We start from the raw sequence: 23,049 nt of genomic DNA on the forward strand, positions 1-23,049 counted from the left end.
ATAGACAGTAAAAGAAATGGACACAGCGACCCCATTGGAACTCAATTGAGACAAGTGAAGCCCATTTTTAGCGATTTTTAGCACTTCCGTTTCTGACGCGCAGACTCAAACTAAGCTTGATGACGTCAGCAACCTGTCTGACAGATGTAAATCTTCTAGTAGCTGTGCGTGAAAACTGCCATCGTTAATCTTGCAGAGACGGCGAGCTTGAGCGGGGAGTTCTTTGGCGTGAGTGAGCAGGAGTAAGTATTCTGATTAATTATTTTGTATAGTATTTTAAAATGTAACGCCAGTACGCCATATTAAGTTAATGCATACTATTGCCTGCAAGCTTCTCCTCCTGTCTGTACGGTAATTTCTCTACTGTGGTACAGAGAGTCGAGTGGTTATGACGCAATCGTTAGCCTATTTTTACAAAAACTGTTTCTACGGGGCCATAATGTAACATAGAAGGTAATGGAGCCCTTTATACATTGTCGTGTATCTTTAGAAATAAATAATGGACAAATGGAGTCTTTAAACGCCTCAGATGTAAAGTTATTCGCTGTCAAAGTGACGCCAAAATGAATGGGAGTCAATGGGATGCTAACGCAAGTGAAGTTCTGCTACAAGATGGCGGCACGCGGCCGACTTCAACTTCCGGTCGACTTCCTTGGGCACTGGGTGCTTCTCAATTCTTATTCTCGCATCCTCGATTCCTTTCCTTGCTTCCTTTCCTGGCGTCTTAGCTCCACCCCTTCAAGGAAGGACGCAAGGAAAAGATGCGAGGACGGAGGAATTGAATCAAGTGAAATGATATATCCTCGCTCCCTTTAGCGTCACTTCAAAGCGTCATCAGCTGCACTCCAGGGATCTATCTATATGTTATGAAAGTTTGGTTATTTAAAAAAATTATAATAAATATTAATAAAGCAAGAAGCCCCGTTGAAATATATGAGGTATAAAGTTTATTTAAATTTAAATTATTGTGACAGATATGAATGGGGAGGAGAATTTATGCATGTGTCAGGTTTCTCGACGAGAAAGACTTCCGCAAAGGATGCAGCTGTGTATCCTCGCTCATGACTCCTCAGGAAGCCTCCTCACTCCTCGTTCCTCGCCTCCTCGCGGTGCGATTAGAGAATTAAGATGTCCTTCAAGATGGCTGAGCTCGATCGTTTTCCGGGTCATAGGATGGAGGATGGAGGAGCGAGGAGACGAGGAGGGATATTGAGAAGCACCCTGTGTTTGGCTGACGCTGCGTTTACCCGCTGAAAGATCGACTAAACCCAGACAAACAAACAATAGAGTGCCCCAGGGATGACGTGTTTTTGTAGGCCAACCCGGAAGTTAGTGGCGCACGGGTTCCCTCGGTTGAAAGCCTATGCATTTTTCCCATAGACTTTTGGAAAATCGCAGAAAATAAGCTCTGTGTTTAACAAAGGGTTATGACACTTACACGTTTTGTTAAAACAACATTTATACATTTTGAAGCCTAAATAAAGTCATCAGATATAAAAGGCTAACAGTAGGCTATAAGCGGACTACAGCACACCATGGTCGCGGATCAACGTCGTCACCACCAAGCTTCCTCAAACTGTATTTAAAAAACGTTATTTAAAAACATGCTCACTGATTATGATCTGTGCAGTTATGAATACTTTTCCACTTTTTCATGAGAAATGCTGTCCAAATGTCCTGTTTGTCATGATGACGTCTAAAGTCCCCGCCAAAGGAAGTTAGCACTTTGTTAGCAACCGCCGTTTTGAAGACACAGTAAAGGTTAAAAAAAATCACAAGCGGGTAATAACTGGTGTGTTTTATGTCATAGATCAAAACGTGAAAATATTTAGAGGCTTTGTTAACCACAGACCTTATTTCAGGCGATTTAGCAAAAACCCATTCAAAAAAACCCATAGACTTTAGGGCGATGGAACCGGAAGTCCTAAAATGCTAACTCGCTTCCGGGTTTTGCCTACAAAAACACGTCATCCCTGAAGTACTCTACTGAACGAAGACGAAACACAAGACACGGACAATGTGTGTGTGCATGCTTATCAAGGAGAAGTGCCCATACGAGGAATTCCACCCTTTATTGTGTGATACTCGATAAAAACTCTCTGAAACGGATCTGAAACTGGAAGGAGTGTATTTGGCACATAAATACTCTGTCATACATCCAACTCGTGTTTTGAAACTTTGGCCATATTTATCATGAGAATGCAACTCTTTAACAGAATGCATGAAATAGCATTAGACTCCTTTAATATTCTGTGCCATTTTCCAATGAAGGAACTCCCATTAATCAAACACATGGAATTGGCTGTAAAATGGATTCACTCAACAGATGTGTTCAGAGGCCTGTGGAAGATCTTCTGTTCCTTTTCAGTAACAGGCTTTGTGTGTAAAGATCTAATCTCTGGGCTGCTGTTCCACTTCTAGCCTGCAGGGGGCGCCCTCCTTAAGCTTCCATGTCATGTTCTCTCCAGGTCTCCAGATGGCACTTTAACCCCAAGCTCAGTGCTCTCCACTCCTGCAGATGGTGCTATTGTATTTAATTGTACTCAGAACTCTCCTCATTAGCCCTGATTCCGTTCACCTGTGTCTTGCCCTTTGTAAGTGTGCTTGTTCCCTGCCATTATGTTCAGTCTTGAGCCTATGTTCTCCAGTCTCCAGATCTCAAGATAAGTTTTGTGCCTTATTGTACTTTTTGACCCTTGTGTCTATTTTTGTCTCATTACTCTTCTGCTCTTAAGTCGGGTGCACACTGTGCGATTTATAATAGTCCTTTATGGAGGTTGCTTGTTAGACTGTACGAACATGATCCTCATGTCACATCGTGGGATCTCAGCTGTCATTTATGTCAGACTGTACGACATTTAAAAGTCTTAAAAACGGACGCACGCATGAAAACTTGTCCGAGTTTTACATCATCAGCCCATACACATTCGGTGACTGTGAGCTGCATTACACGCAGGACTGAACGACTCACGACTTTGTATCGTTCCAGCAAAGTCACACCAAACTGCATAAAAGTGTAAACAAACCAACATGGCAGACCGTACGGGGCTTATGTTCATTAACAATAATATATTGCCAAAGGTGCTTACTCCTTGCTTATTTGAGGGAACAGAGGAGCAAAACGGCACATAAGTTAAGAGAAGCTGTTATACCTTTTATTTTACCGTGCACTTGCATAAACACTGCATCCGTATGGGGCTGCCATTGTTGTTTCGCGGGCTATGTGACGTCAGAACCCGTAACTGGTACGAGTACGAGTTCACGGGTGGGAAGTCACGGCTTTGACTGCTGTTCCAGTGCACTTTCACGGGTAGAAGGTTGGAAAAACACGGATTACGAGTTGCCTGGAACGCGGCATAAACACATCTCTATCGTTCATTTTGATCACGGCTTGTCTTGAAAAACGAAAACGATTTGACGTTCGTCGTAGAAGTCACACTGGAGGATTGTGCGCCAAATCTTCTGACACTGCCAGAACTTCGTCGGAGGTAAAATTTGATCGCAACAGTCATTAACCGGCTGTCTGTGAACATGTCAAACTAGCAATCAAAGACTACAGATTTTAGGCTAGGATTAGGAATCTTTTAGGATTAGCAAAATTTGTCTCATGACCAAATCGTGGCCAAAATCGCACAGTGTGACTGTGAACCCAGTTTTAGGTTCTATTGTCTGGAAGTTAGCTCAGTGGACGACACGCCACACTTAAAACACCAGAGACCTGAGTTCAAGTCCAGCCAAGGGTGACATCCTTGCATTGAGTGCGTTTATCACCTCAAATGAGAATAGTGTTAAAATGCTTTAAACTTTGAAATGTTCATCTTTGACATCATCAGTCAGGGTGTCGATTACATTTTTAGCACAAATGAATATGAATAAACCAGTAATGATACATTACTGTATAATTTTAACAGTGGTGTATTAATTGTTACTTTAAGATCTATAATGCACTGTTTTCACTGTTAGCCAGTACACTGTAAATACAATACACTGTAAAAAGTAAAACGGAAATTATTAGAGCACATTTTACAAGACAATGTTATTTCAGTTTTTATTCAAAATATTTTGAATAATTTTATTCAGTTTTAGTTCAAAATTTCACATTTATTTCAATGTTACTTGCTGTTTCTTTGTAAGTGTTTAAGAAATTTAGCAATTTCTGAGTGAAAATTGTTTCTACAGCATTTATTTCAGTCTACAAAACATCTTCAAGCACTATTATTATACACAACAGCTTTGAAAAGACACTTCATGATTACAGCACTACTATATTCTCATCTCCATTCAGTCTAGAGCTTCATCAACATCACATTAGTGATCAATTATGAGACAAATTCAAATTGTGCTGTAAAGTAGTTTTAAAGTGACAATAGTGTCATTTTATGTGAGTGAGACTTTAATACAGTGCAGTCAGAAATGTATGTTATTTATTCAGTTATACAGTATTTTATACATGCATATATACAAGTTAACAGAGTTGGTATATAACTCACATACTGTACAGTCATCATTAACATTTATGAAACCCTGTCTTAAAAAGCTGTAATTATTAATCTATCAGTCTGTATTCAGTATGTATAACAAGAAACACAAACGGTGTCTCTCTGTCAGCTCTCTGAGCTCTCTGCTTCAGGACCCTGTGGTTTCTGCAGCGTGATTCAGATCAGAGGAGTTTATAAACACTGTGGTGAATTTCTCAAGTTACAGTGGAGAAAGAAGAGAGTGTCCGTGAGGAGAGTGTGTGGAGCCGGACTCAGAGGGGATATTTGAATGGAAATGGAAATTTCCTCAATACCTGTAAATCCAAAAATAAAAGTCAATTATGTAAAATCAGACATCTGAAATAATAAAAGTCTGAAACATGCCTTAACTATTTTAATACAGATCAATTATAAACAAGCCAAATCTCTGTTTATCAGATACAATGTTCTTATTGTGTTCATATTGTGTTAAACACTTTTGCTGCTATTGAGGTTGAATATGGGTAAGGTATGGGTAGGTTTAAGGGTGGGTTAAGGTGTAAGGGAACGGTCAACAGTGTAATTATAAATGTAATTACAGAAATTATTTACAGATGTAATTAAATGCAGGTATTTTTTAAAATTTAAGTACAATGTAAAAACATTGCATTGTACTAAATGATTCATTTAAATGTTAGTACATAGTTGTTAAAGACACCTAATATAAAGTGGGACCAAATATGCATATAAATATATGAATGTTCAGGTATATGAAAATGTGAATATTTATTTGAAATTATTACTTACAGCAGTATCTTTAGTTTATAATGTGGAGAATTCTTTAGATCAGTGAGCAGTTCACGTCCTGAATCTCCTATTTTATTCCCAGACAGATTCAGTAATCTCAGGTGTGAGGGGTTTGATCTCAGAGCTGAAGTCAGAGCAGCACAACCTTCATCTGTGACTCCACAATAATTCAACCTGTAGAGAACAATGACACACTCTTCACTCTCTCAGTTCAGATCAGATCAGATCAGTTTAGCAGTGAATCCATTATTAAAGAGAAAATACAAACTTAAAGCACAAATTATGATGTGATAAATCATTGACATCTGAAATGTCTCAGAGCACAAAACATGATGTGTGTGTGTGTGTGTGTGTGTGTGTGTGTGTGTGTGTGTGTGTGCAGGTTCATATTACATTCTTGGGACCAAATGGTTGCCACAAGGATAGTAAAACCTGATATCACCAACACTCTGGAGACCAGCCAGCAGTTCCAATGGGGCAAATGTAAATATACTTTTTTATATACTTTTAAATATACATTTTTTTTTTTAATGTAAAAATGCAGAATGTTTTCTGTGATGGGTAGGTTTAGGGTTAGTGTAAGGGACAGAATATACAGTTTGTACAGTATAAAAACCATTACTGGTGTGCATCTTGAGACTGAGTGTCTTTATTTAAAGGACAGGACACCTGTGTGACACACTTTTAATCTCATTTCCTTAATTGACTCCAGTTATCTTTTGGAGAAGTCATCACACAGAGTTTCACACACTGTCCTGTCAATGATCACTCAACGTCTTCAATATCATTCTGAGAAATATAACTGTGTTATTAGATTAGTCAGATTGTGTTTGTCTATGAGTGTGACTTAATTTTATTAATAATGAATGCAGAAATCCAGATATTTTCAAAGGGTTCACAAATGTATTCTTGTCACTGTATATATTGTATTCATATTGAAATGGTTCTTTGTTCAGATGTTTCAGTTGTAAATTTATATCATTGTCAAGGCCTCATATTCAGTGTCTCTGCTGCCCTCTGCTGGTGAACAACATCAATAATACAGATTCAATCTTCTTCACTTACACATTCTTCTTCTTCACAACTCAAAACTGCAGTGATCTTTCTGAATTACATTTCTGAATATAATTACATTAAATAAATGTCTACAAGCACAAACTCGTCCTGTCCTTCACCTCAAGTGAGAATAGTGTTAAAATTAGAGTTGTTGTACTCGCGACCGATCTTAAGACCACTTTTTGAAGATCTTGGTTTCAGACTGAAAGGACTCAGGATTTTATTTCAAGACCGGTATGATTGCAAAAAAGTACTTGTAAAAGATCTTGATATTTATATTATAACATATATTATAATTAAGCAATATCAAAGAGGGCTGTTTTCACAAATATGAGCACAACTGCAAACGTGATATTGATTTTTTTTTTTTTTACAAATGTTCAATGAACAAAATTTTATTTTTAAAACATTAATCTCAACATTATTTATGAATTTGTAATTGTTTCAATTCAGATGCAACTTCTGTTCCACCTCTGCAGTGTAAAGATGAATTTTGTTGTTAGTGATTTCAATCGATTGGTAACAGCTCTATATAGTGTCTTATTATTCTAATGGTAATTATTGATTAAAAATAAGACATTTCTCAGGCAGTAAATGTGGATCTTTCAGAAGGATTTGAGGAGTGCTAGTCTGGTCTTGGTCTCAGTTTAGGTGGTCTTGACTACAACACTAGTTAAAATGCTTTAAACTTTGAAATTTTCATCTTTTACATCATTACGTCCATGGAGAGTCTCTACAAGTATAGTGAACCACACTGTGTGTGTGTGTGTGTGGGTGATTTTACAAAATGAAAAACAATACTTCAGAAAGTGTCAATGCAGAAAGATGAACGTGATGAACAGTAAGAATGAATCCAGCATGTTCTTCATTTCTCAGTTGTGTTGAGCTCGAGTCTGTTTAAAGTCAAGAGACTGAAATGTTGATTGTGTGAAAGTGTGTATTTCAGTGTGACTCTCAGTCCTGCAGTATCATGTGACTGAGGAGCAGCTCATGTGTTCAATCATTTACAGCTCAATCAGCTGAACTCACAGCAGCAGAAAGAGGCTGAACACTTCAAATATACTTTACATTGTGATTCATGTGTGAGAGTCAAATATGATCTTACCACAGTTTCTCCAGTTTACAGTGAGGATCCTGTAGTACATCAGACAGCAGATTCACTGATTTTCCTATTTTATTCCCAGATAGATCCAGTTCTCTCAGGTGTGAGGGATTTGATCTCAGAGCTGAAGTCAGAGCAGCACAACCTTCATCTGTGACTCCACAATCACTCAACCTGTAGAGAACAATGACACACTCTTCACTCTCTCAGTTCAGATCATTCATAAAACTTTCTGTAGATTTCATCATAAATGTGTACATGCGCAAAGAAGCTAGATTCTGCGTACGCACAAAAGTGTTCAGATTTATAAAACCATGCGTTTTGCTTTACTCCATGTGCAAAAAAATGTAGGTTTTTGGTTTGATTCTGGTCTAAAGCTCGACAAACAGATAAATGGAGTAGTTAAAGAGTGTTTTTTTCAATCTTGTGAAACCTTTTTTATCAACCAAGAACTTTGAAAAAGTAATTAATGCATTTGTTATTTCCTGTTTAAACTATTGTAATTCACTTTATTATGGGATTAACAGCTCATCTATGGTTGAAGAGAACATGTAAATTTCAGCACATCTCTCCTGTCTTGATCTCTCTCCAGTGGTTTCCTGTAAAATTCAGAGTTGGATTTAAAATATTAATTTTGGTTTTTAAATCGCTTAATAATCTAATGTCAGTCTATCTCACTGAGTTGTTGCACTCACACAAATCACGCCAGAACCTGTGCAAAAATCTTTCATATGGAGCTTACAACGCCTAGTTTTACTATTCATAACCTCATCTGCATATCATTTACATGCATATTCTCATCCACGTGACACCATGTTAACACCGTCAAAGGTACGAAACATTGGAAAATATTAGATACAGACTATAAATGCAGATTATGCCATACACATTACATTGATAAAATCATCCAATATCCTCTTTATGTTTTAGAATATATATTTCAAAATATCCATAAAAACGAAATTGTAGCTATAAAATACTTCTCAGATAAAGTTTTTAGAATAGAGATTCATTCATTTCCACTGGCCAAATAGTATTTTAATTGTTTTAATCAAATCAAATCAAATCAAATCAAATTTAAGCAGTTTTACTGATAATGTGATCATATCTTTTAGGAGGTTTATAGGCTATTTTTAGTGGAAACAGATCCTACTTGTTTATTGCAGAGTAAATATACAATTGACTGACAAAGTATTTTAAAGAGGAAACGTGCAAATCTTGCCATAATATTGAAGTAAGTGTGCATCACTGATCATCGTTCTCACTAAAATATTTAGTCATAACATGAGATCTGCAGTTCCCTTTCGATACTTCACTCGTACTGCGTATGGGGAAAGGTCTCCTTTTTCCCCATTACTGAAGCCTTTTTCAATAACGCAGTGTAACTGCATCGTCATTGGTTCACTCATAGACAAGTTGTTGAACCAATGACGGCGCGGCATAGCTGCGCGGCCTATGGCAACAAAGCCCGCGAATATTCCTGCCGAAATGGGCAGGGTAGCTATATAAGCAGGCGCGTCGCCATAGGATTTCAGTTCTCTCTCCTTCAGCGACGACTTCATATCGCTCTTCGCTGATCACCGGCTGAAGCCTTCGCCGCCTGGAAGAAGCTCGCCTGGGAGAAGTTCTCGCCGCCGTCGAAGAGGCTCCCGCAGCGGACTGAGCCGAGACCGCCGAACGAAGACAGCGCCGGCGCCCTCGCAGACTGCCGCCTCCGGCCGCCTCTCAGCGCGTCTCCTGCCGCCATCCGGCGCCGTTCAAAGAGCTTTTCCCGCGGCTTAACGCCGCTTTCTAAAAGAGCTTTCCCAGCGGCTCTCGCTGCTTTAAAAGAGCTACAATCGCCGTTTTTACGGCGGCGGCGTTGCCTCAATGCCGCGCCACAACTGTGGCACATGCAGAGCCTCGCTCCGCGGATCTTCGCTCTCTAGCAGCTGTTCACCGCGCCGCCCTCGTGCCGCCTTCAGCATCTGAGAGCATTCAGCTCATTCCCTGCCGTCTTCCGTCAGGTGAGTACAGAGCTTATTTTTCTACTTTCTCGCTGGCGTTTGCTTCAAATGCCGTCTCCGAACGCGTTATTTGCCGGGTCCTCCCCGCAAACCGCGTTCGTTGAGGATGCGAGCTCTCGCTCTCTCAGCTGAATTTGACATGATGCTCTCCCCTGACTTAGGCGAGACTCATGATACATTTTCTATCTGAGTGAGTTTATTTCTCCTTATTTCTATGTGCGTTGCTCGCCGGTCCCTCCCCCACGAGCCGCGTTAATTCAGATATATGACATGTCTTTCTTCCCTAGCTTGGGTGAGAAACATGTTATATGCTTAATTTAATGGAGCATCTTTCTGCTGTTTGCACTGAGTCTTCTCTATGCGTTGTTCGCCGGTTCTGCCCGCGAGCCGCGTTTATTGAGAAATATAACATGTCGCTCTCCCCCCTCTTGGGTGACACCCATGTTATAAACATCTGATTCTGCTGTTTGCACTGAGTTTCTCTATGCGTCGCTTGCCGGTTCCGCCCCGCAAGCCGCGTCGATTGAGAAATATAACGTGACGTTCTCCCCCGACTCGGGCGAGAAACATGTTTTTATACTGTATTAATGGAGCTGATTCTGCTGTTTGCGCTGAGTTTCTCTATGCGTTGCTTGCCGGTTCCGCCCCGCAAGCCGCATTCATTGAGAAATATAACATGTCGCTCTCCCCGTCTTGGGTGAGACATATGTTATATATATGTATATATTTCAGTTGATACAGCGTATTTCTGCCGAGTTTGCTGAATTTCTCAGCGCGTTGCTTGCCGGTTCTGCCCTGCAAGCGTCCTTTGAGAAATATAACGACACTCTCACCTGTCTTAGGTGAGACCTATGTTATTTATATTCAGCATATCAGTTGATGTAGCATATTTATTCCAGTCTCTCTGCGTGTCGTTTGCCGGCCCTGCCCCTGCAAGCCACGTTCATGAGGATGTATGCGCTCACTGAAAGCGAGCTCAATGCTCACTTGTGCTCGGTGGAACTAACATGCTCATTATGCTGGACCTCTGTTCATGTGACTTGCTGGCTCTGCCCTGCAAGCCATGTTCATTGAGGTAGAGCGGTCTCACTTCCGACACCGCTCTGTGGAATATATCTTGATGCTCTCCCCTGACTCAGGTGGGACACATGTATATTTTTCCAAGAAGCATATATCTGTTTACTGAGTTTCTCAGCGTGTCATTTGCCGGTTTCACCCCGCAAGCCACGTTCATGAGGATGCATGAGCATTTCTAAAAACTAGCCGGTGTGCAGGCCCCCCTTCCAGCGGCCCGCCAACAGGGTTCAACTGGTTCTGCTTGCTGGACCTGAAAAATGCATACTTTCACATCCAGATAGCCCCCCATCTCAGGCGATTCTTGAGATTCGCATTCGAAGGCATGGCTTGCCAATATATGGTCCTTCCATTCGGGCTGTCCCTAGCTCCTCGCACTTTTACCAAGTGCATGAACGTGGCGCTTTCCCCACTGAGACAGTTGGGAATCCGGGTTCTCAATTTTCTCGACGACTGGCTCATCCTAGCCCAGTCACGAGCTGAGCTGGAGCATCACAGATCCGTGCTACTCAGCCACATGGAGTGTCTGGGTCTCAGGGTCAACTTTGCCAAGAGCTCACTGCTCCCCAGCTAACGTATAATGTTCCTGGGTGCAGTCTTCGACTCAGCCCGTATGACGGCTGTAGTATCGCCAGAGCGCGCTCTGGCCATTCAGCAGCTCGCGGCATTGGTCAGGAACAGATCCTATCTCCCTCTGAAGTACTTCCAGAGGATGCTAGGGCTGATGGCTTCCGCCTTCCCGGTTCTGCAGCTCGGCCTTCTTCGGATGCGGCCTCTGCAATTCTGGTTGAAGTTCCGGGTCCCTCCTCACGCCTGGCGGCACGACCGCCTGCGTCTCGGGGTCAATCAGGCCTGTTTGACATCTCTGAAACCCTGGATGAACCCTGTATGGTTCAGTCAAGGTGTACCCCTATAGGCGGTGTTCAGAAGAACGGTGCTCTCAACAGATGCACCCAACACAGGTTGGGGTGCTCTTTGCAAGGGCAGACCGGCCTTCGGCTCGTGGTCTCACGAAGAAGCCATCTGCACATCAACTGCCTCTGTTGGCAGTGATTCGAGCCCTTCGCGCCTTTTAGACACACCTGACGGGACGCAACGTCTTAAGTCCAGTCGGACAGCATGACAATGGTGTCATACATAAATCACCAGGGTGGTCTTTCGTCCAGCCGCTTATGCGCTCTGGCGAAGCGTCTTCTGGAATGGGCATTACCGAGGTTTCAGTCGCTCAGAGTGACTCACACAACCGGGAGAACAAACTTGGGAGCAGATATGCTATCCCGGAGCAATGTCCCCTCAGACGAGTGGATGCTCCACCCCCAGACGGTTCTCACGATCTGGGAGTTCTTCGGAAGGCAGAGGTAGACCTCTTCGCCTCAGAAGACAACTCTCACTGCCCAATTTATTTCTCGAAGGAGGACATTGCGCTGGCTCACGTCTGGCCCAGCACCCTCCTTTACGCTTTTCCCCCGATTGCTCTGATCTCGCAGATCATCAGATGAATCAGGGAAGACGAGCACAGAGTCCTCCTGGTGGCCCTGCTCTAGAGGAGCCAAGTTTGGTCCTCAGAGCTGTTCAGGCTTTCCACGAAAGCTCCGTGGCCGATCCCCCTGAGACGGGACCTCCTCTCTCAGGCGAACAGGACGATTTGGCATCCCCAGCCAGAACTCTGGGCTCTGCACCTCTGGTCCCTCGATGGGAGCCTGCTAACCTCCCCGGGGACATGCTGAATACCATCTCTCAGGCGAGAGCTCCATCCACGAGACGCTTCTACGCCCAGAAATGGTCAGTCTTTGATGGCTGGTGTTCTGTACGCAACATAAACCCAGTGGAGTGTGATGTATCTCCGATACTGTCTTTTCTCCAGGAGCGTTTAGAACTGGGTCGCACCCCTTCAACGCTCAAAGTTTACGTAGCAGCCATCGCAGCATTTCACGCTCCTATCGCTGGCCAGTCAGTGAGACGAAACCTTGTGGTGCGTTTCTTGAGAGGTTCTAGGCGATTGAATCCACCTCATCCTCTCACCGTTCCCACCTGGGATCTCTCTTTGGTCCTCAGAGCTCTCAAAGGGCCTCCCTTTGAGCCACTGTGTTCAGCTGACCTCAGGCCCCTGACGCTCAAAACCGCTCTGCTACTTGCACTAGCATCGGTTAAGTGTGTTGGCGACTGGCAGGTCCTCTCCGTGAGCCCTGCATGCCTTGAGTTCGGGCCCAACGACTCCAAGGTCGTTTTGAAACCTAGGCTACATCCCTAAGGTGCTCTTGACTCCATTCAGAGCACGGGTCATTTCCCTCTCAGTGCTTCCTCCCTTGTCGGACAAGCGAGAGCTGGAATTGCTCTGCCCCGTCAGGGCATTAAGGACCTACGTTGAGCGATCACAGCCTTTCCGGCAATCCGATCAGCTCTTTATCTGCTTTGGTGGCCGCACCAAAGGGTCTTCGGTCTCAAAGCAACGTCTTGTGTGTCGGATAGTCGACGCTATTGCTCTTTGTTACTCCTCTATGGGCCTCAACTGCCCCATAGGAGTTAGAGCCCTCTCCACTAGAGGAATGGCTTCCTCTTGGGCCTGGTCTAGTGGAGTTTTGATTAAAGACATCTGTGACGCAGCCGGCTGGTCCTCGCTGTCCACTTTTGTCAGATTTTATCATTTGGATGTCCCGACCTTACAAGCTCGGTCATCTCGGTATGATCCAGCGGCCTCTATTGAGCTCCGCTTCATGCCACTCTGGGAGTTAACTCCCCTTTTGGTAGTGTAACAAGGGTTCGACGGCTCCAGCCTTCTCACTTGTCCTCTGGTTCCCTCACGGTACCCAAGACAAGTCCAGTCGTTCCCTGCCGTGGCACGGCGCGGTTGAATTCGTTCCCCATACGCAGTACGAGTGAAGTATCGAAAGGGAACGTACTCGGTTACTAACGTAACCTCGGTTCCCTGAGATACGGAACGAGTACTGCGTTACATGCTGTGCCACGAGGCTGCGGCTTCAGTGTCGTCGCTTCAGTCGAATGACCTGAAATCCTATGGCGACGCGCCTGCTTATATAGCTACCCGCCCATTTCGGCAGGAATATTCGCGGGCTTTGTCGCCATAGGCCGCGCAGCTATGCCGCGCCGTCACTGGTTCAACAACTTGTCTATGAGTGAACCACTGCGTTATTGAAAAAGGCTTCAGTAACGGGGAAAAAGGAGACCTTTCCCCATACGCAGTACTCGTTCCGTATCTCAGGGAACCGAGGTTACGTTAGTAACCGAGTACGTTTAGTTTCAAGAGGAATTATTGTGCTCCTATCACTCCTCACTGTCATTAAAACAGCGTGTCACAGGAAAAGTGATCAAAAGTTGCACATCCACTGTCTAAATTCATATAATTTCTGTTTAACTTCTGTGTAATGACTTTCAGTGTTTATCGCCATTAATAAAAGTGGAATATTAATGTTTATCAAAATGAAAACAGAGTTTAAAATCGTTCTGTTTACTTCATTACTTTTCTCACTCTAGTAAAAGAGTTCGTACACATGGGTCAGAGTTTGTGTGCAGGTTAAGTTAACATTAAGTTTGTTTTTATAAATCCCATCTTTTGTGTAGGAAGTGGCGTACACCTCTTTCAGGACATGTTTTGTGTGTAACGGTTATAAATGAGGCCCATGTGCTGCGTTTCCCAAAAGCATCATAAGCCTAAGAAGTTCTTAAAAACAATCGTACGACTATTCTTAATATTACGGTCCGTTTCCCAAAGCATTAATGAACTCACAGCAGCAGAAAGAAGCTGAACACTTCAAATATACTTTACATTGTGATTCATGTGTGAGAGACAAATATGATCTTACCACAGTTTCTCCAGTTTACAGTGAGGATCCTGTAGTACATCAGACAGCAGATTCACTGATTCTCCTATTTTATTCTCAGACAGATCCAGTTCTCTCAGGTGTGAGGGGTTTGATCTCAGAGCTGAAGTCAGAGCAGCACAACCTTCATCTGTGACTCCACAATTACTCAACCTGTAGAGAGATGAAAATCAAATAGCATAATAAATGGTTAAACTATCAAAAAAAAAAATAATCAAACTTTCAATTCAATATAATTTAACAATGTCAAATTCTTTTCCAAGTTTCATGGTCAAATTCACACTAATAAAAAAGGTTAAGATTGAATTAATTTAATATTTATGTATTTATAACTTTAAACCAAGGGTCTTCAACCGGGGGTTCACAGCGGTACTGCAGGGGTCCGACAATTAATGTTTGATCACAGAAAATGTTTTGATCTCTTGAACTCAATGGCCAATCAGAGGAGTTTCATTTAGTCAGAATCCACTCACACACAAAATATTCATATCAATACATTTTTTAAATTATATTCCAATTATTTGTAATAGTAATGACTTATTAAATAATCTTAAATGTCTCACTGTACATTGTTATTCTTGTTATGGTGGAGCCGCTGCTACACATTACATCTGCTCTTTACTAGAGAACCTGCACTAACTTCAGATACTCAGTGATTTGAGTCTTAATTGTTCATCTGACAGTAAAATTAAAATCTAAGACTCTGCTATGTTAATCATACATCAAATATCTTAAATTCTTTTATGTCATTTATTTAAATGTTTAAATTCCTTCTTTATGTGCGAAAACACTGACTTTGTTTGAATATCTGAAGGAATTTTACATTGTCACGGTTTAGAAAACATCAAAATACTGACCACTGAACTCTGGACAACTTCTGCAGCACTGAAGATTTATGAACTTTTATAGATGGAGCTGTTGAATGCTTGAATCTGATTGGCTGATGAATGTTCTAATGTGTGTGATTATTTTCAGGGAAACACACGGCTGAAGTAGTTCTAGCAGGTCTTGACCACATTACAGTTCATATCACTTCACCAAAGTTATTTCAGTTATTTCATAAGGTCCTTACAGCCTACAACTGCAAAAGAAACAAAACCCACAACGACACTGACCAAGTAAATAAATATAGTAAACAATATGATAAAAACAATCAATTATTGTCAAGGTTTTTGCCACAAAATATGTTTTATTATGTCCTGAAAGGTCATACTCTCTTTCTCCTACTCTCTCTCACTGAAACACACACACACACACACACACACACACACAGTACAAACACACACACACACACACACACACACAGTACAAACACACACACACACACACACACACAGTACAAACACACACTCACACAGAAACGTGTTGTCCGCGCTGCTCTGATGAATTAATCAGTTAAATAGTTTAGTAACTTAAAAGCTACATGACATTCTCACCAGTGAGGAAATAACTGTGCAGTTCTTGATGTAGATAAACTTACAGTTTCATATTATTAGAGACAATGCTGCTGAACACTGTTGAGAGATGCACAGACTCAAGTAGACTAATTCACATCTGCTTATCTCTCTCTCTCTCTCTCTCTCTCTCTCTCTCAACTGCATTAATAACTGTATTATTCTGCTATCAATGGCTCAAGCCTCTGTTACTAGTTCTGAAATGACGCATTGGGATTAGCAACAGAGGATTGGGATGAGATGTGTAAGAAATTTGTCAAGGACAAAAACATGACAAATGTCTTAAAATACAACATCTGAACAATGTTTTGAGGTGTGGTAACTGTAGTATAAGCAGAATAATTGACTCCGGGCCGTTGAATTATTAGAACATCAGCTTTGAGTCGTGGCCGCATTACTAATTTGGGCATGCATTATTTTCGAATAATTCAACGGCCCGGAGTCAATTATTCCTTACTTACTCTTTTAATGTGTTAACAGTGAAGTGATTGTTCTCAAAGATACTTACTGAACTGATCTGGATTCTTTAATCACAGGCAGCAGCTTCTGAAAAACTTTCATATCTTCAGCTTTATCGTTTCCTCCAACAAATGTATTAATATCAAACACATCCAGCTTCTTCTCTGATGTCAACAACACAAAAACTACAGCTGACCACTGAGATGAAGAGAGTTTGGCGCCCTTTATTCTTCCAGATGTCATATACTGTTGTATTTGTTCAACTAGTGAATGATCACCCAGTTCATTCAGACAGTGGAATGTGCGGAGCGGCGTGAGTGGTGCAGACTGCAGAGTGGTGTGAGTGAAACTTTTTTCTTCTTCTTTCTGTGTATCCCTTTGATCGTTTATTATTTGTTGTAAGTTTTGTTAGTTTAGTTTGTGGGCCGCGTGCTGTCCTTCATCTGGAAGCATGTCGGCCCAACAAACGCAGGGGTTGAGTTCACTCACGAGACGTCATGCGATTAAGGTGAGTGTAGAGGAATGTTGTTTGGCTGTTGGAGAAGTAGTGGGACATGCTAGTGTTTTGTCCGCTTCTAGAATGAACAACGCAACGGTGGTTTTCCTAGACAGCGTAGACAAGGCAAATGAGTTGGTAGAACAGGGAATTGTATGGGAGGCCGAATGGGACTAAACACATTGAAACTTGCACGTTCATGTGAAATACTTGTGCATACATATGTGAAATACTTGCACGTTCATGTGAAATACTTGCGCATACATGTGAAACACTTGCACGTTCATGTGAAATACTTGCGCATACATGTGAAACACTTGCACGTTCATGTAAAATACTTGCGCATACATGTGAAACACTTGCGCTGACTAACATATATTTGGGCACATATATAAAACACGTGCGGTTACGCAAAGTCCTTGCATATACCCTGTAACTGCCCAAGTACTGTTGTGCCTGCACCTGCAAACATTCTCACGTGTGAGAGAGCAAAAACATTTTAGTGTGTCCGGAAGTCGTTTCATTGCAACCGGAAGCTTAGTTAATTAGGAAATTGAAGCGCGGTTTATTGGAATCTAGCATGCAGTCATGGCAGATAGTAAGGCTGCTGCCGAGGCTGTAAATATTTTGCGAAATCTTCTTTGTTCTCCAGTCTTGATCAATACGATCGCTAATTCCGTAGATTCGAGTCCTTCGACCAGTCAGACTCAGATTGATTCAGAAATTGGGGCATTGTTTCGACCCACGCATAATGTGGACGCTAGGAACACAAACCTCACACAGCACGTGACTTTACCGAGCACACCGGGATCAGAGAACCAGACGCCCCGTTTCATAGCAAGACGATACAGCAGCTGGAAACCCAACTCCAAAGGAAAGAGGTATGTACCGCATATTTATGTTTTTCATAGCCTATATTGTTGTTGTTTTTGTTGTTGTTGTTTTTTTGGGCAGGATGATGCAACTTGACGAAAATGAACTTCATTATAGTTATAGTTTGATATAAGTGTAGTCACCATTAGTTTTGGAAGATTAGAATTTGCATTACCACAGTTTTACTATAAATTCCATGGTTAAACTATGATTACTGTTGCAAAATCATGGTTAACTTATGGTTACCATGAACTGTAATATGGTGCAACCACAATACTGTAAATATTTACAGTACTCAAATATTTAACCTTTCATTTAGACAATGTGGGTTAAAAGTTAAAATGGTGCATTTTATTTTCCACATAAAAGGGTATTATATTTGATTATTTTCCCTAGCACTTACATTGAGCTAGTTATCATCAAGAGAAAATCACATCACCTGTGTGTGTGTGTGTGTGTGTGTGTGTGTGTGTGCCCACGCGTGTGCACATAAGATCTCTTAGTTACACAGTTAACCAACAACATCCTCTTCTTTGTGTCTTGACATTTTCTGCCAGACAAGAGTAGGGGTTACAGCAACTGATAGCATTTTTATGACATTTAATAATTTATTTCTCTCTTTTTTCAGGCCAAAACCACCATATCATAGGGTTTATAATAAAGATATAATTCTTCTGACACACCCCAAAGAAAACAATGTGGTCAAGCAGAGAACGAAGCAGAAGTTGTATGAAAAGGGCCACATAATAAGTGCTTTTGAGTTTGATAAAACGTGGGACTACAGAACAGTCATGAATAAAATGCATGAGGCATTCAAAGGGAAAATTCCATGTGGTGTGGGGTAAGTTGGTTTGTAATCATGCATATGCAGGTGTGTACAACTTTTTAAGGTTAGTTAAGGTTTGAAAACGCCAAGCTTGATCTCATGCTAAAACTGTTGTGTTTAATCAAATTTTATAAAACATTATCAAAGTTTTACTCTTGTGTTATTTTTGTTTGTCTGTCAGTCTGGAAATCCTCTTGCCTTGTGGCAACAAACTTGTTGCTCCTACATTCCATGAAGGCCAGAAGCTCGATGGCAATGTGATTCAGAAGGTTTTCAAACGAGCTTCTCTTTATCTGAGACCATCAGAGCCTCTTCAAGTAAGTACAAGCCATTAAACTGAATTAATTTAAATACATTTATTTTATTTACTTTGTAATTAAGTGCATTTCCAAAAGGTTAATAGTTTAATTTGTCCTACTTTTTGGCATTAACTTCACACAAATGTGCACAATAGCACTAATAACACTAATCACAAGTTTCACTACTGCTAACTTGTTTTTGTAGTCAGTGTATGGAGAAACCTCAGATTCTGAAGAAAACTATGAGGAAGAGGCGGTAGATACAGGTGGCACAGATGATGAGTGGCCATCACATTCCTCAAAGTCAAGCAAAGAATTTGTTTCAGCAAGTGCTAAAACTTCAACAGCGGAGCTACCTGCGACAGAGTCCCATGGCATGGCAATATCCATTTCAACACATGTTGAACAACCATCAACAAATGCTCAAGCCTCTTCTAGCAGCCAACAAGAAACGCCACAATCAAATAGCCCCACCCCAAGGCGCTGGCAAAATGATTATGGAACTTACATTAACCTCATAAATGACTCATTAGATGAAGATGAGGATGAAGAATTGTACACCGCTATTATTGCCAGCATTGAGGACCAGACGTAAGTGCATTATGCTTAATTTAAAGCAATAGTTTTACTGATCTTTTGATCACATCATCTGGAGGAGTGAGTCTTTTTCAAATCATGGTCGGTTAGTTAACATGAAGTAGGAGCTTTTTTAAGTAGGTGACTTTTTACTACAAATTTTTAAGATGGCATTTTGACACATTTTTGAATGATTTCTTTTTTACTGTTATTGTCATTTTAGACGCCCCAAAGAAGATGCCTCCCTAACTGATATCTTAAAAGAACTTGGTGAAAAAATCAGAAACACAGGCATTTGCAAATTCAATATCAATCGTGCAGCAGTGCTTGATGGAGCTATTCGAGGCTTTCGAAGAGTGTCATACAACCCAAACCACACAATGTGCATCAAGTTCTCTGATGACAAGGGAACAACCGAAGAGGCTGTTGATCTTGGTGGCCCCCGACGAGAATTTCTACGGTTACTTATGGAAGCACTGTCTCACTCCGAAATGTTTGAGGGACATGAGGGACACTTGAACTTGGCCCTTGATTCCTTTGGTATGTATAATTGCATTGAATCAGTTAACGTTATAGTAATAATGAATTGATGAATTTATTTATTTTGGGCCACAGTATTATAACAAAGTGGTAGTTGCCCGTTGGACTTTTACTCTCATTTTACAGCTGTGCGGGATGACAGATATTTTTTTGCTGGTCGATCCATTGCTGTCAGCCTGGTTCATGGAGGCCCACCGCCATGTTTCCTCTCTGAAACTCTTTTCAGCTGCTTAGTTAAAGGACCAGAGATGAGCAGACCAGTCATTGAGGACATTGCAGACAATGAACTCTATGAAAAACTGAAACGGGTTTGTGGACATTTTTACGTTTTCTACTTGTGTAATGTGCATTTTATTTTGTAAGGCATGCTATGAATGTTTTTCTTTTGGATGTTAAAAAAAATAAATGTGTATATATAATGTATAAAATGTGTGTTTGTGTATATATAGATATATATTTTTTGTTTTTGGAACCAGATTTCTGAATCCAGAACAGTGGAGGAGCTTCAGACATCTGCTGAGCCTTTGACAGATTACTTGTCTCATGCTGGCTGCCTAAGACCTCTTACAAGTTTGATGGACAAGAATCCGTTACTGGAGGATGTTCTAATGTTTCAAGTGATTCACCGTGTCCGTGGTCCCTTTGAAAGGTACATATATGTCTCCGTGTATACTGAATACTATGCTCTTTTAGTCTATTGGACAAATAGGTTTACATGTGTTTTTGCAAGCTCATTATTTTAGCTACTCTTTTAGGTCTACCTCGGTAGTAGCAATAAGGGTTTAAGTGACTGTTATAAGAATAAGATGAAGATGAGGGTAGATAGGATCCAATACAAAGTTTTAATAACAATAAACACAAGAACAGACGGATTGTTTAAACATGGGATAAACGCAAACATCAACCGACACTAAAGACTGAAAACAGAGGAACTAAATACACAGACAAAACTAACTAAATGATGAGCAGCTTGGCTGGAGGATTATTGTCTATGGTAACTGATGAGTGGAGGGAAATCAAACAGAGGAAACATGTGACTGACAAGTCAAGTCACCTTCATTTATATAGTGCTTTTTATAACAGATTGCCTCAAAGCAGCTTTACAGTGAGAATAGGAAATTAATTTTGCTTTAGAAGAAAAGCTAAAGTAAGTTTTTGATTAATTTGTTGTAAAAATGGCTTAGTTATTTAATTTTTATGCCACTTAACACCATCCTCAACTAAAACAGAAAATCCCCAGTGAGTCTAGATTTAAACTGACTTCCTGAACAATGCTAGGAAGACAAACAAACTAAAGGTCCATGAAGGTGGCACTAACTAAAGATAAACATGACAGGAACACTGTTTAATAATGGAGTGTTGGATTATCTTCTCTGTCTCAATTTTGTATATTTAGGTTTAGAGATGGATTGAAAACACTTGGAGTGCTCCAGAAGATCCAGCAACATCCAGAAGCCTTTCATGCTGCCCTCTGCTACACTCCGAGGAACCTTTCCGCAGACATCATGGATGGGCTGTTTGAAATCAGATGGTCCGAGACGGGAAGCAATAGACGAGCCAATGAAAACCGAGTGGTCACCTATTGGAGAGATTACCTCCAGGATGCTGAAGGTGGGCATTTTAGTGTTAAAAGCTTTAGAATACTGGTGCTGCGTCCTAATTTGCATACTATCCGTTCTAAATAGTATTCGAAAATAGAATTGGTATGTCCCAAATTGTAGTATGTTGAAAAGAATATTCCAAAGATACCCGGATGGTCTACTATTCAAATTAGTATTCTGGTCAGAATTCAAAGTGCAGATCGACACACACTCTTAATGGCTGATATTACCCACAACCCATTGCGCGTTGGACTCGATTAGAACTACAAACATGACGGATGTGCGAGTAGAGAGGTTTAGGTAAAGGAGCTTGAATGATCAATTATCAGTATTTAACCTGATGAAAAGATATTTATTCAATATTATCCATATTATATATCACCTGCAGCAGCATCGTGAACATTTGTAATGATACGTTTGGCCATTAACTAAACTCACACTAATATATTGTAGTCTCTACATTGTTCATTAGGCTGTTTACAAATAGTGAATTCTTCATTCATTGTCTCTGTAATTAACACAGTTATTGTTTGTCACAGGAAATGGGCAAGTATCATTAATCAACCTTTATTACAGATTAATTGTATTCATATGTGGTGGTCCTTAAATGTTTACAAACACATTGAACACACAGACACACTCACACTTACTCTCACTCACACACACTCACACAGACTCTCTCTCTCTCACACACACTCACCCACTAAAACTCTAACACACACACTCAGACTCTCACTCTCACACACACTTGGACTCAAACTCACACACTCAGACTCTCACACTAAAACTCTCTCACTCACACTAATTAGTGTTTAGTGTAAGCCACTGCATACAGTATTAGTTATTAATTTTGTCAGCATGTTTAATGGTTTTCTATGCTACATTTCCATCAGAGGAGGAAGGGCCAACAAAGCTGGAGGACATTTTAACATTTGCAACCGGATCGAATGTGGTGCCACCCATTGGTTTTTCTCCTCAGCCCTCTCTGGAATTCCTTCACAATGAAGGAAAATATCCAGTAGCCAACACCTGCATCAACTGCCTTCGACTCCCCATCCACAAAAGTTACGAAGACTTCAAAAACAACATGGACTTTGGGATCCAAAATACTCAGGGTTTTGGAATGCGGTAGAGGCATGAAGCCATTTGTTCCTTGGTTTTGTTGAGCCAAAAGTGTACTGTTTATACTGCAGGTATGTGAACACTATTTTGTGTTATGTTGAATTATTCTTTACAGGTACTATAAGAATGCGGTTATGTTAGAGGCACACTGCCCTGTTAAATTTTACATCCAAGCCTCTGAAAAGACATGCACTTATTTTGTATTATTTAGAATTTTCAGTTTGGTAGATTACAAGTGAATAATAACCTGTTAATGAGTTAGCCTTGTTAAACAGTGTTTATTGTTGATCTGTGCAATTTAGTTGTTATTTGACTAAACACTTTAAGACAACAGCACAACTTTACATTTGCACAACTTAAATTTGCACTACTATGCACTTTAACCTTTATAAGTGATGATGCAAATTTTTTGTTTTGTTAAAATAAATGTTACATGTTCTGAGGCTCTTGACATCTTTATTA

The 23,049-nt window shown here is 40.9% G+C and overlaps 1 protein-coding gene and 1 pseudogene across 1 annotated transcript; one reads left to right on the forward strand and one right to left on the reverse strand.

Annotated features, from left to right (window-relative positions):
• Positions 1-4,239: 4,239 nt before the first annotated feature.
• Positions 4,240-23,049, reverse strand: part of LOC125269393 — a 31,978-nt pseudogene continuing 13,168 nt past the window's right edge.
• Positions 16,610-23,030, forward strand: LOC125268087 (E3 ubiquitin-protein ligase NEDD4-like). Its single transcript, XM_048190195.1, has 9 exons — positions 16,610-17,631; positions 18,252-18,464; positions 18,631-18,766; positions 18,954-19,339; positions 19,548-19,864; positions 19,991-20,172; positions 20,341-20,513; positions 21,261-21,475; positions 22,359-23,030. Exons 1-9 carry the CDS (start codon positions 17,339-17,341, stop codon positions 22,595-22,597), a joined length of 2,154 nt encoding a protein of 717 aa, XP_048046152.1. The 5' UTR covers positions 16,610-17,338; the 3' UTR covers positions 22,598-23,030.

This window comes from Megalobrama amblycephala, linkage group LG5, assembly GCF_018812025.1.
Source record: "Megalobrama amblycephala isolate DHTTF-2021 linkage group LG5, ASM1881202v1, whole genome shotgun sequence".
Taxonomy (NCBI): Eukaryota; Metazoa; Chordata; class Actinopteri; order Cypriniformes; family Xenocyprididae; genus Megalobrama; species Megalobrama amblycephala.

Bases quoted from the DNA above. Each gene is read 5' to 3' on its own strand.
- LOC125268087 (XM_048190195.1), top strand. From the start codon at position 17,339: ATGGCAGATAGTAAGGCTGCTGCCGAGGCTGTAAATATTTTGCGAAAT. The intron at 17,632-18,251 runs GTATGTACCGCA...CTCTTTTTTCAG, and splicing joins CCCAACTCCAAAGGAAAGAG to GCCAAAACCACCATATCATA. The intron at 20,514-21,260 runs GTACATATATGT...TTGTATATTTAG, and splicing joins GTCCGTGGTCCCTTTGAAAG to GTTTAGAGATGGATTGAAAA.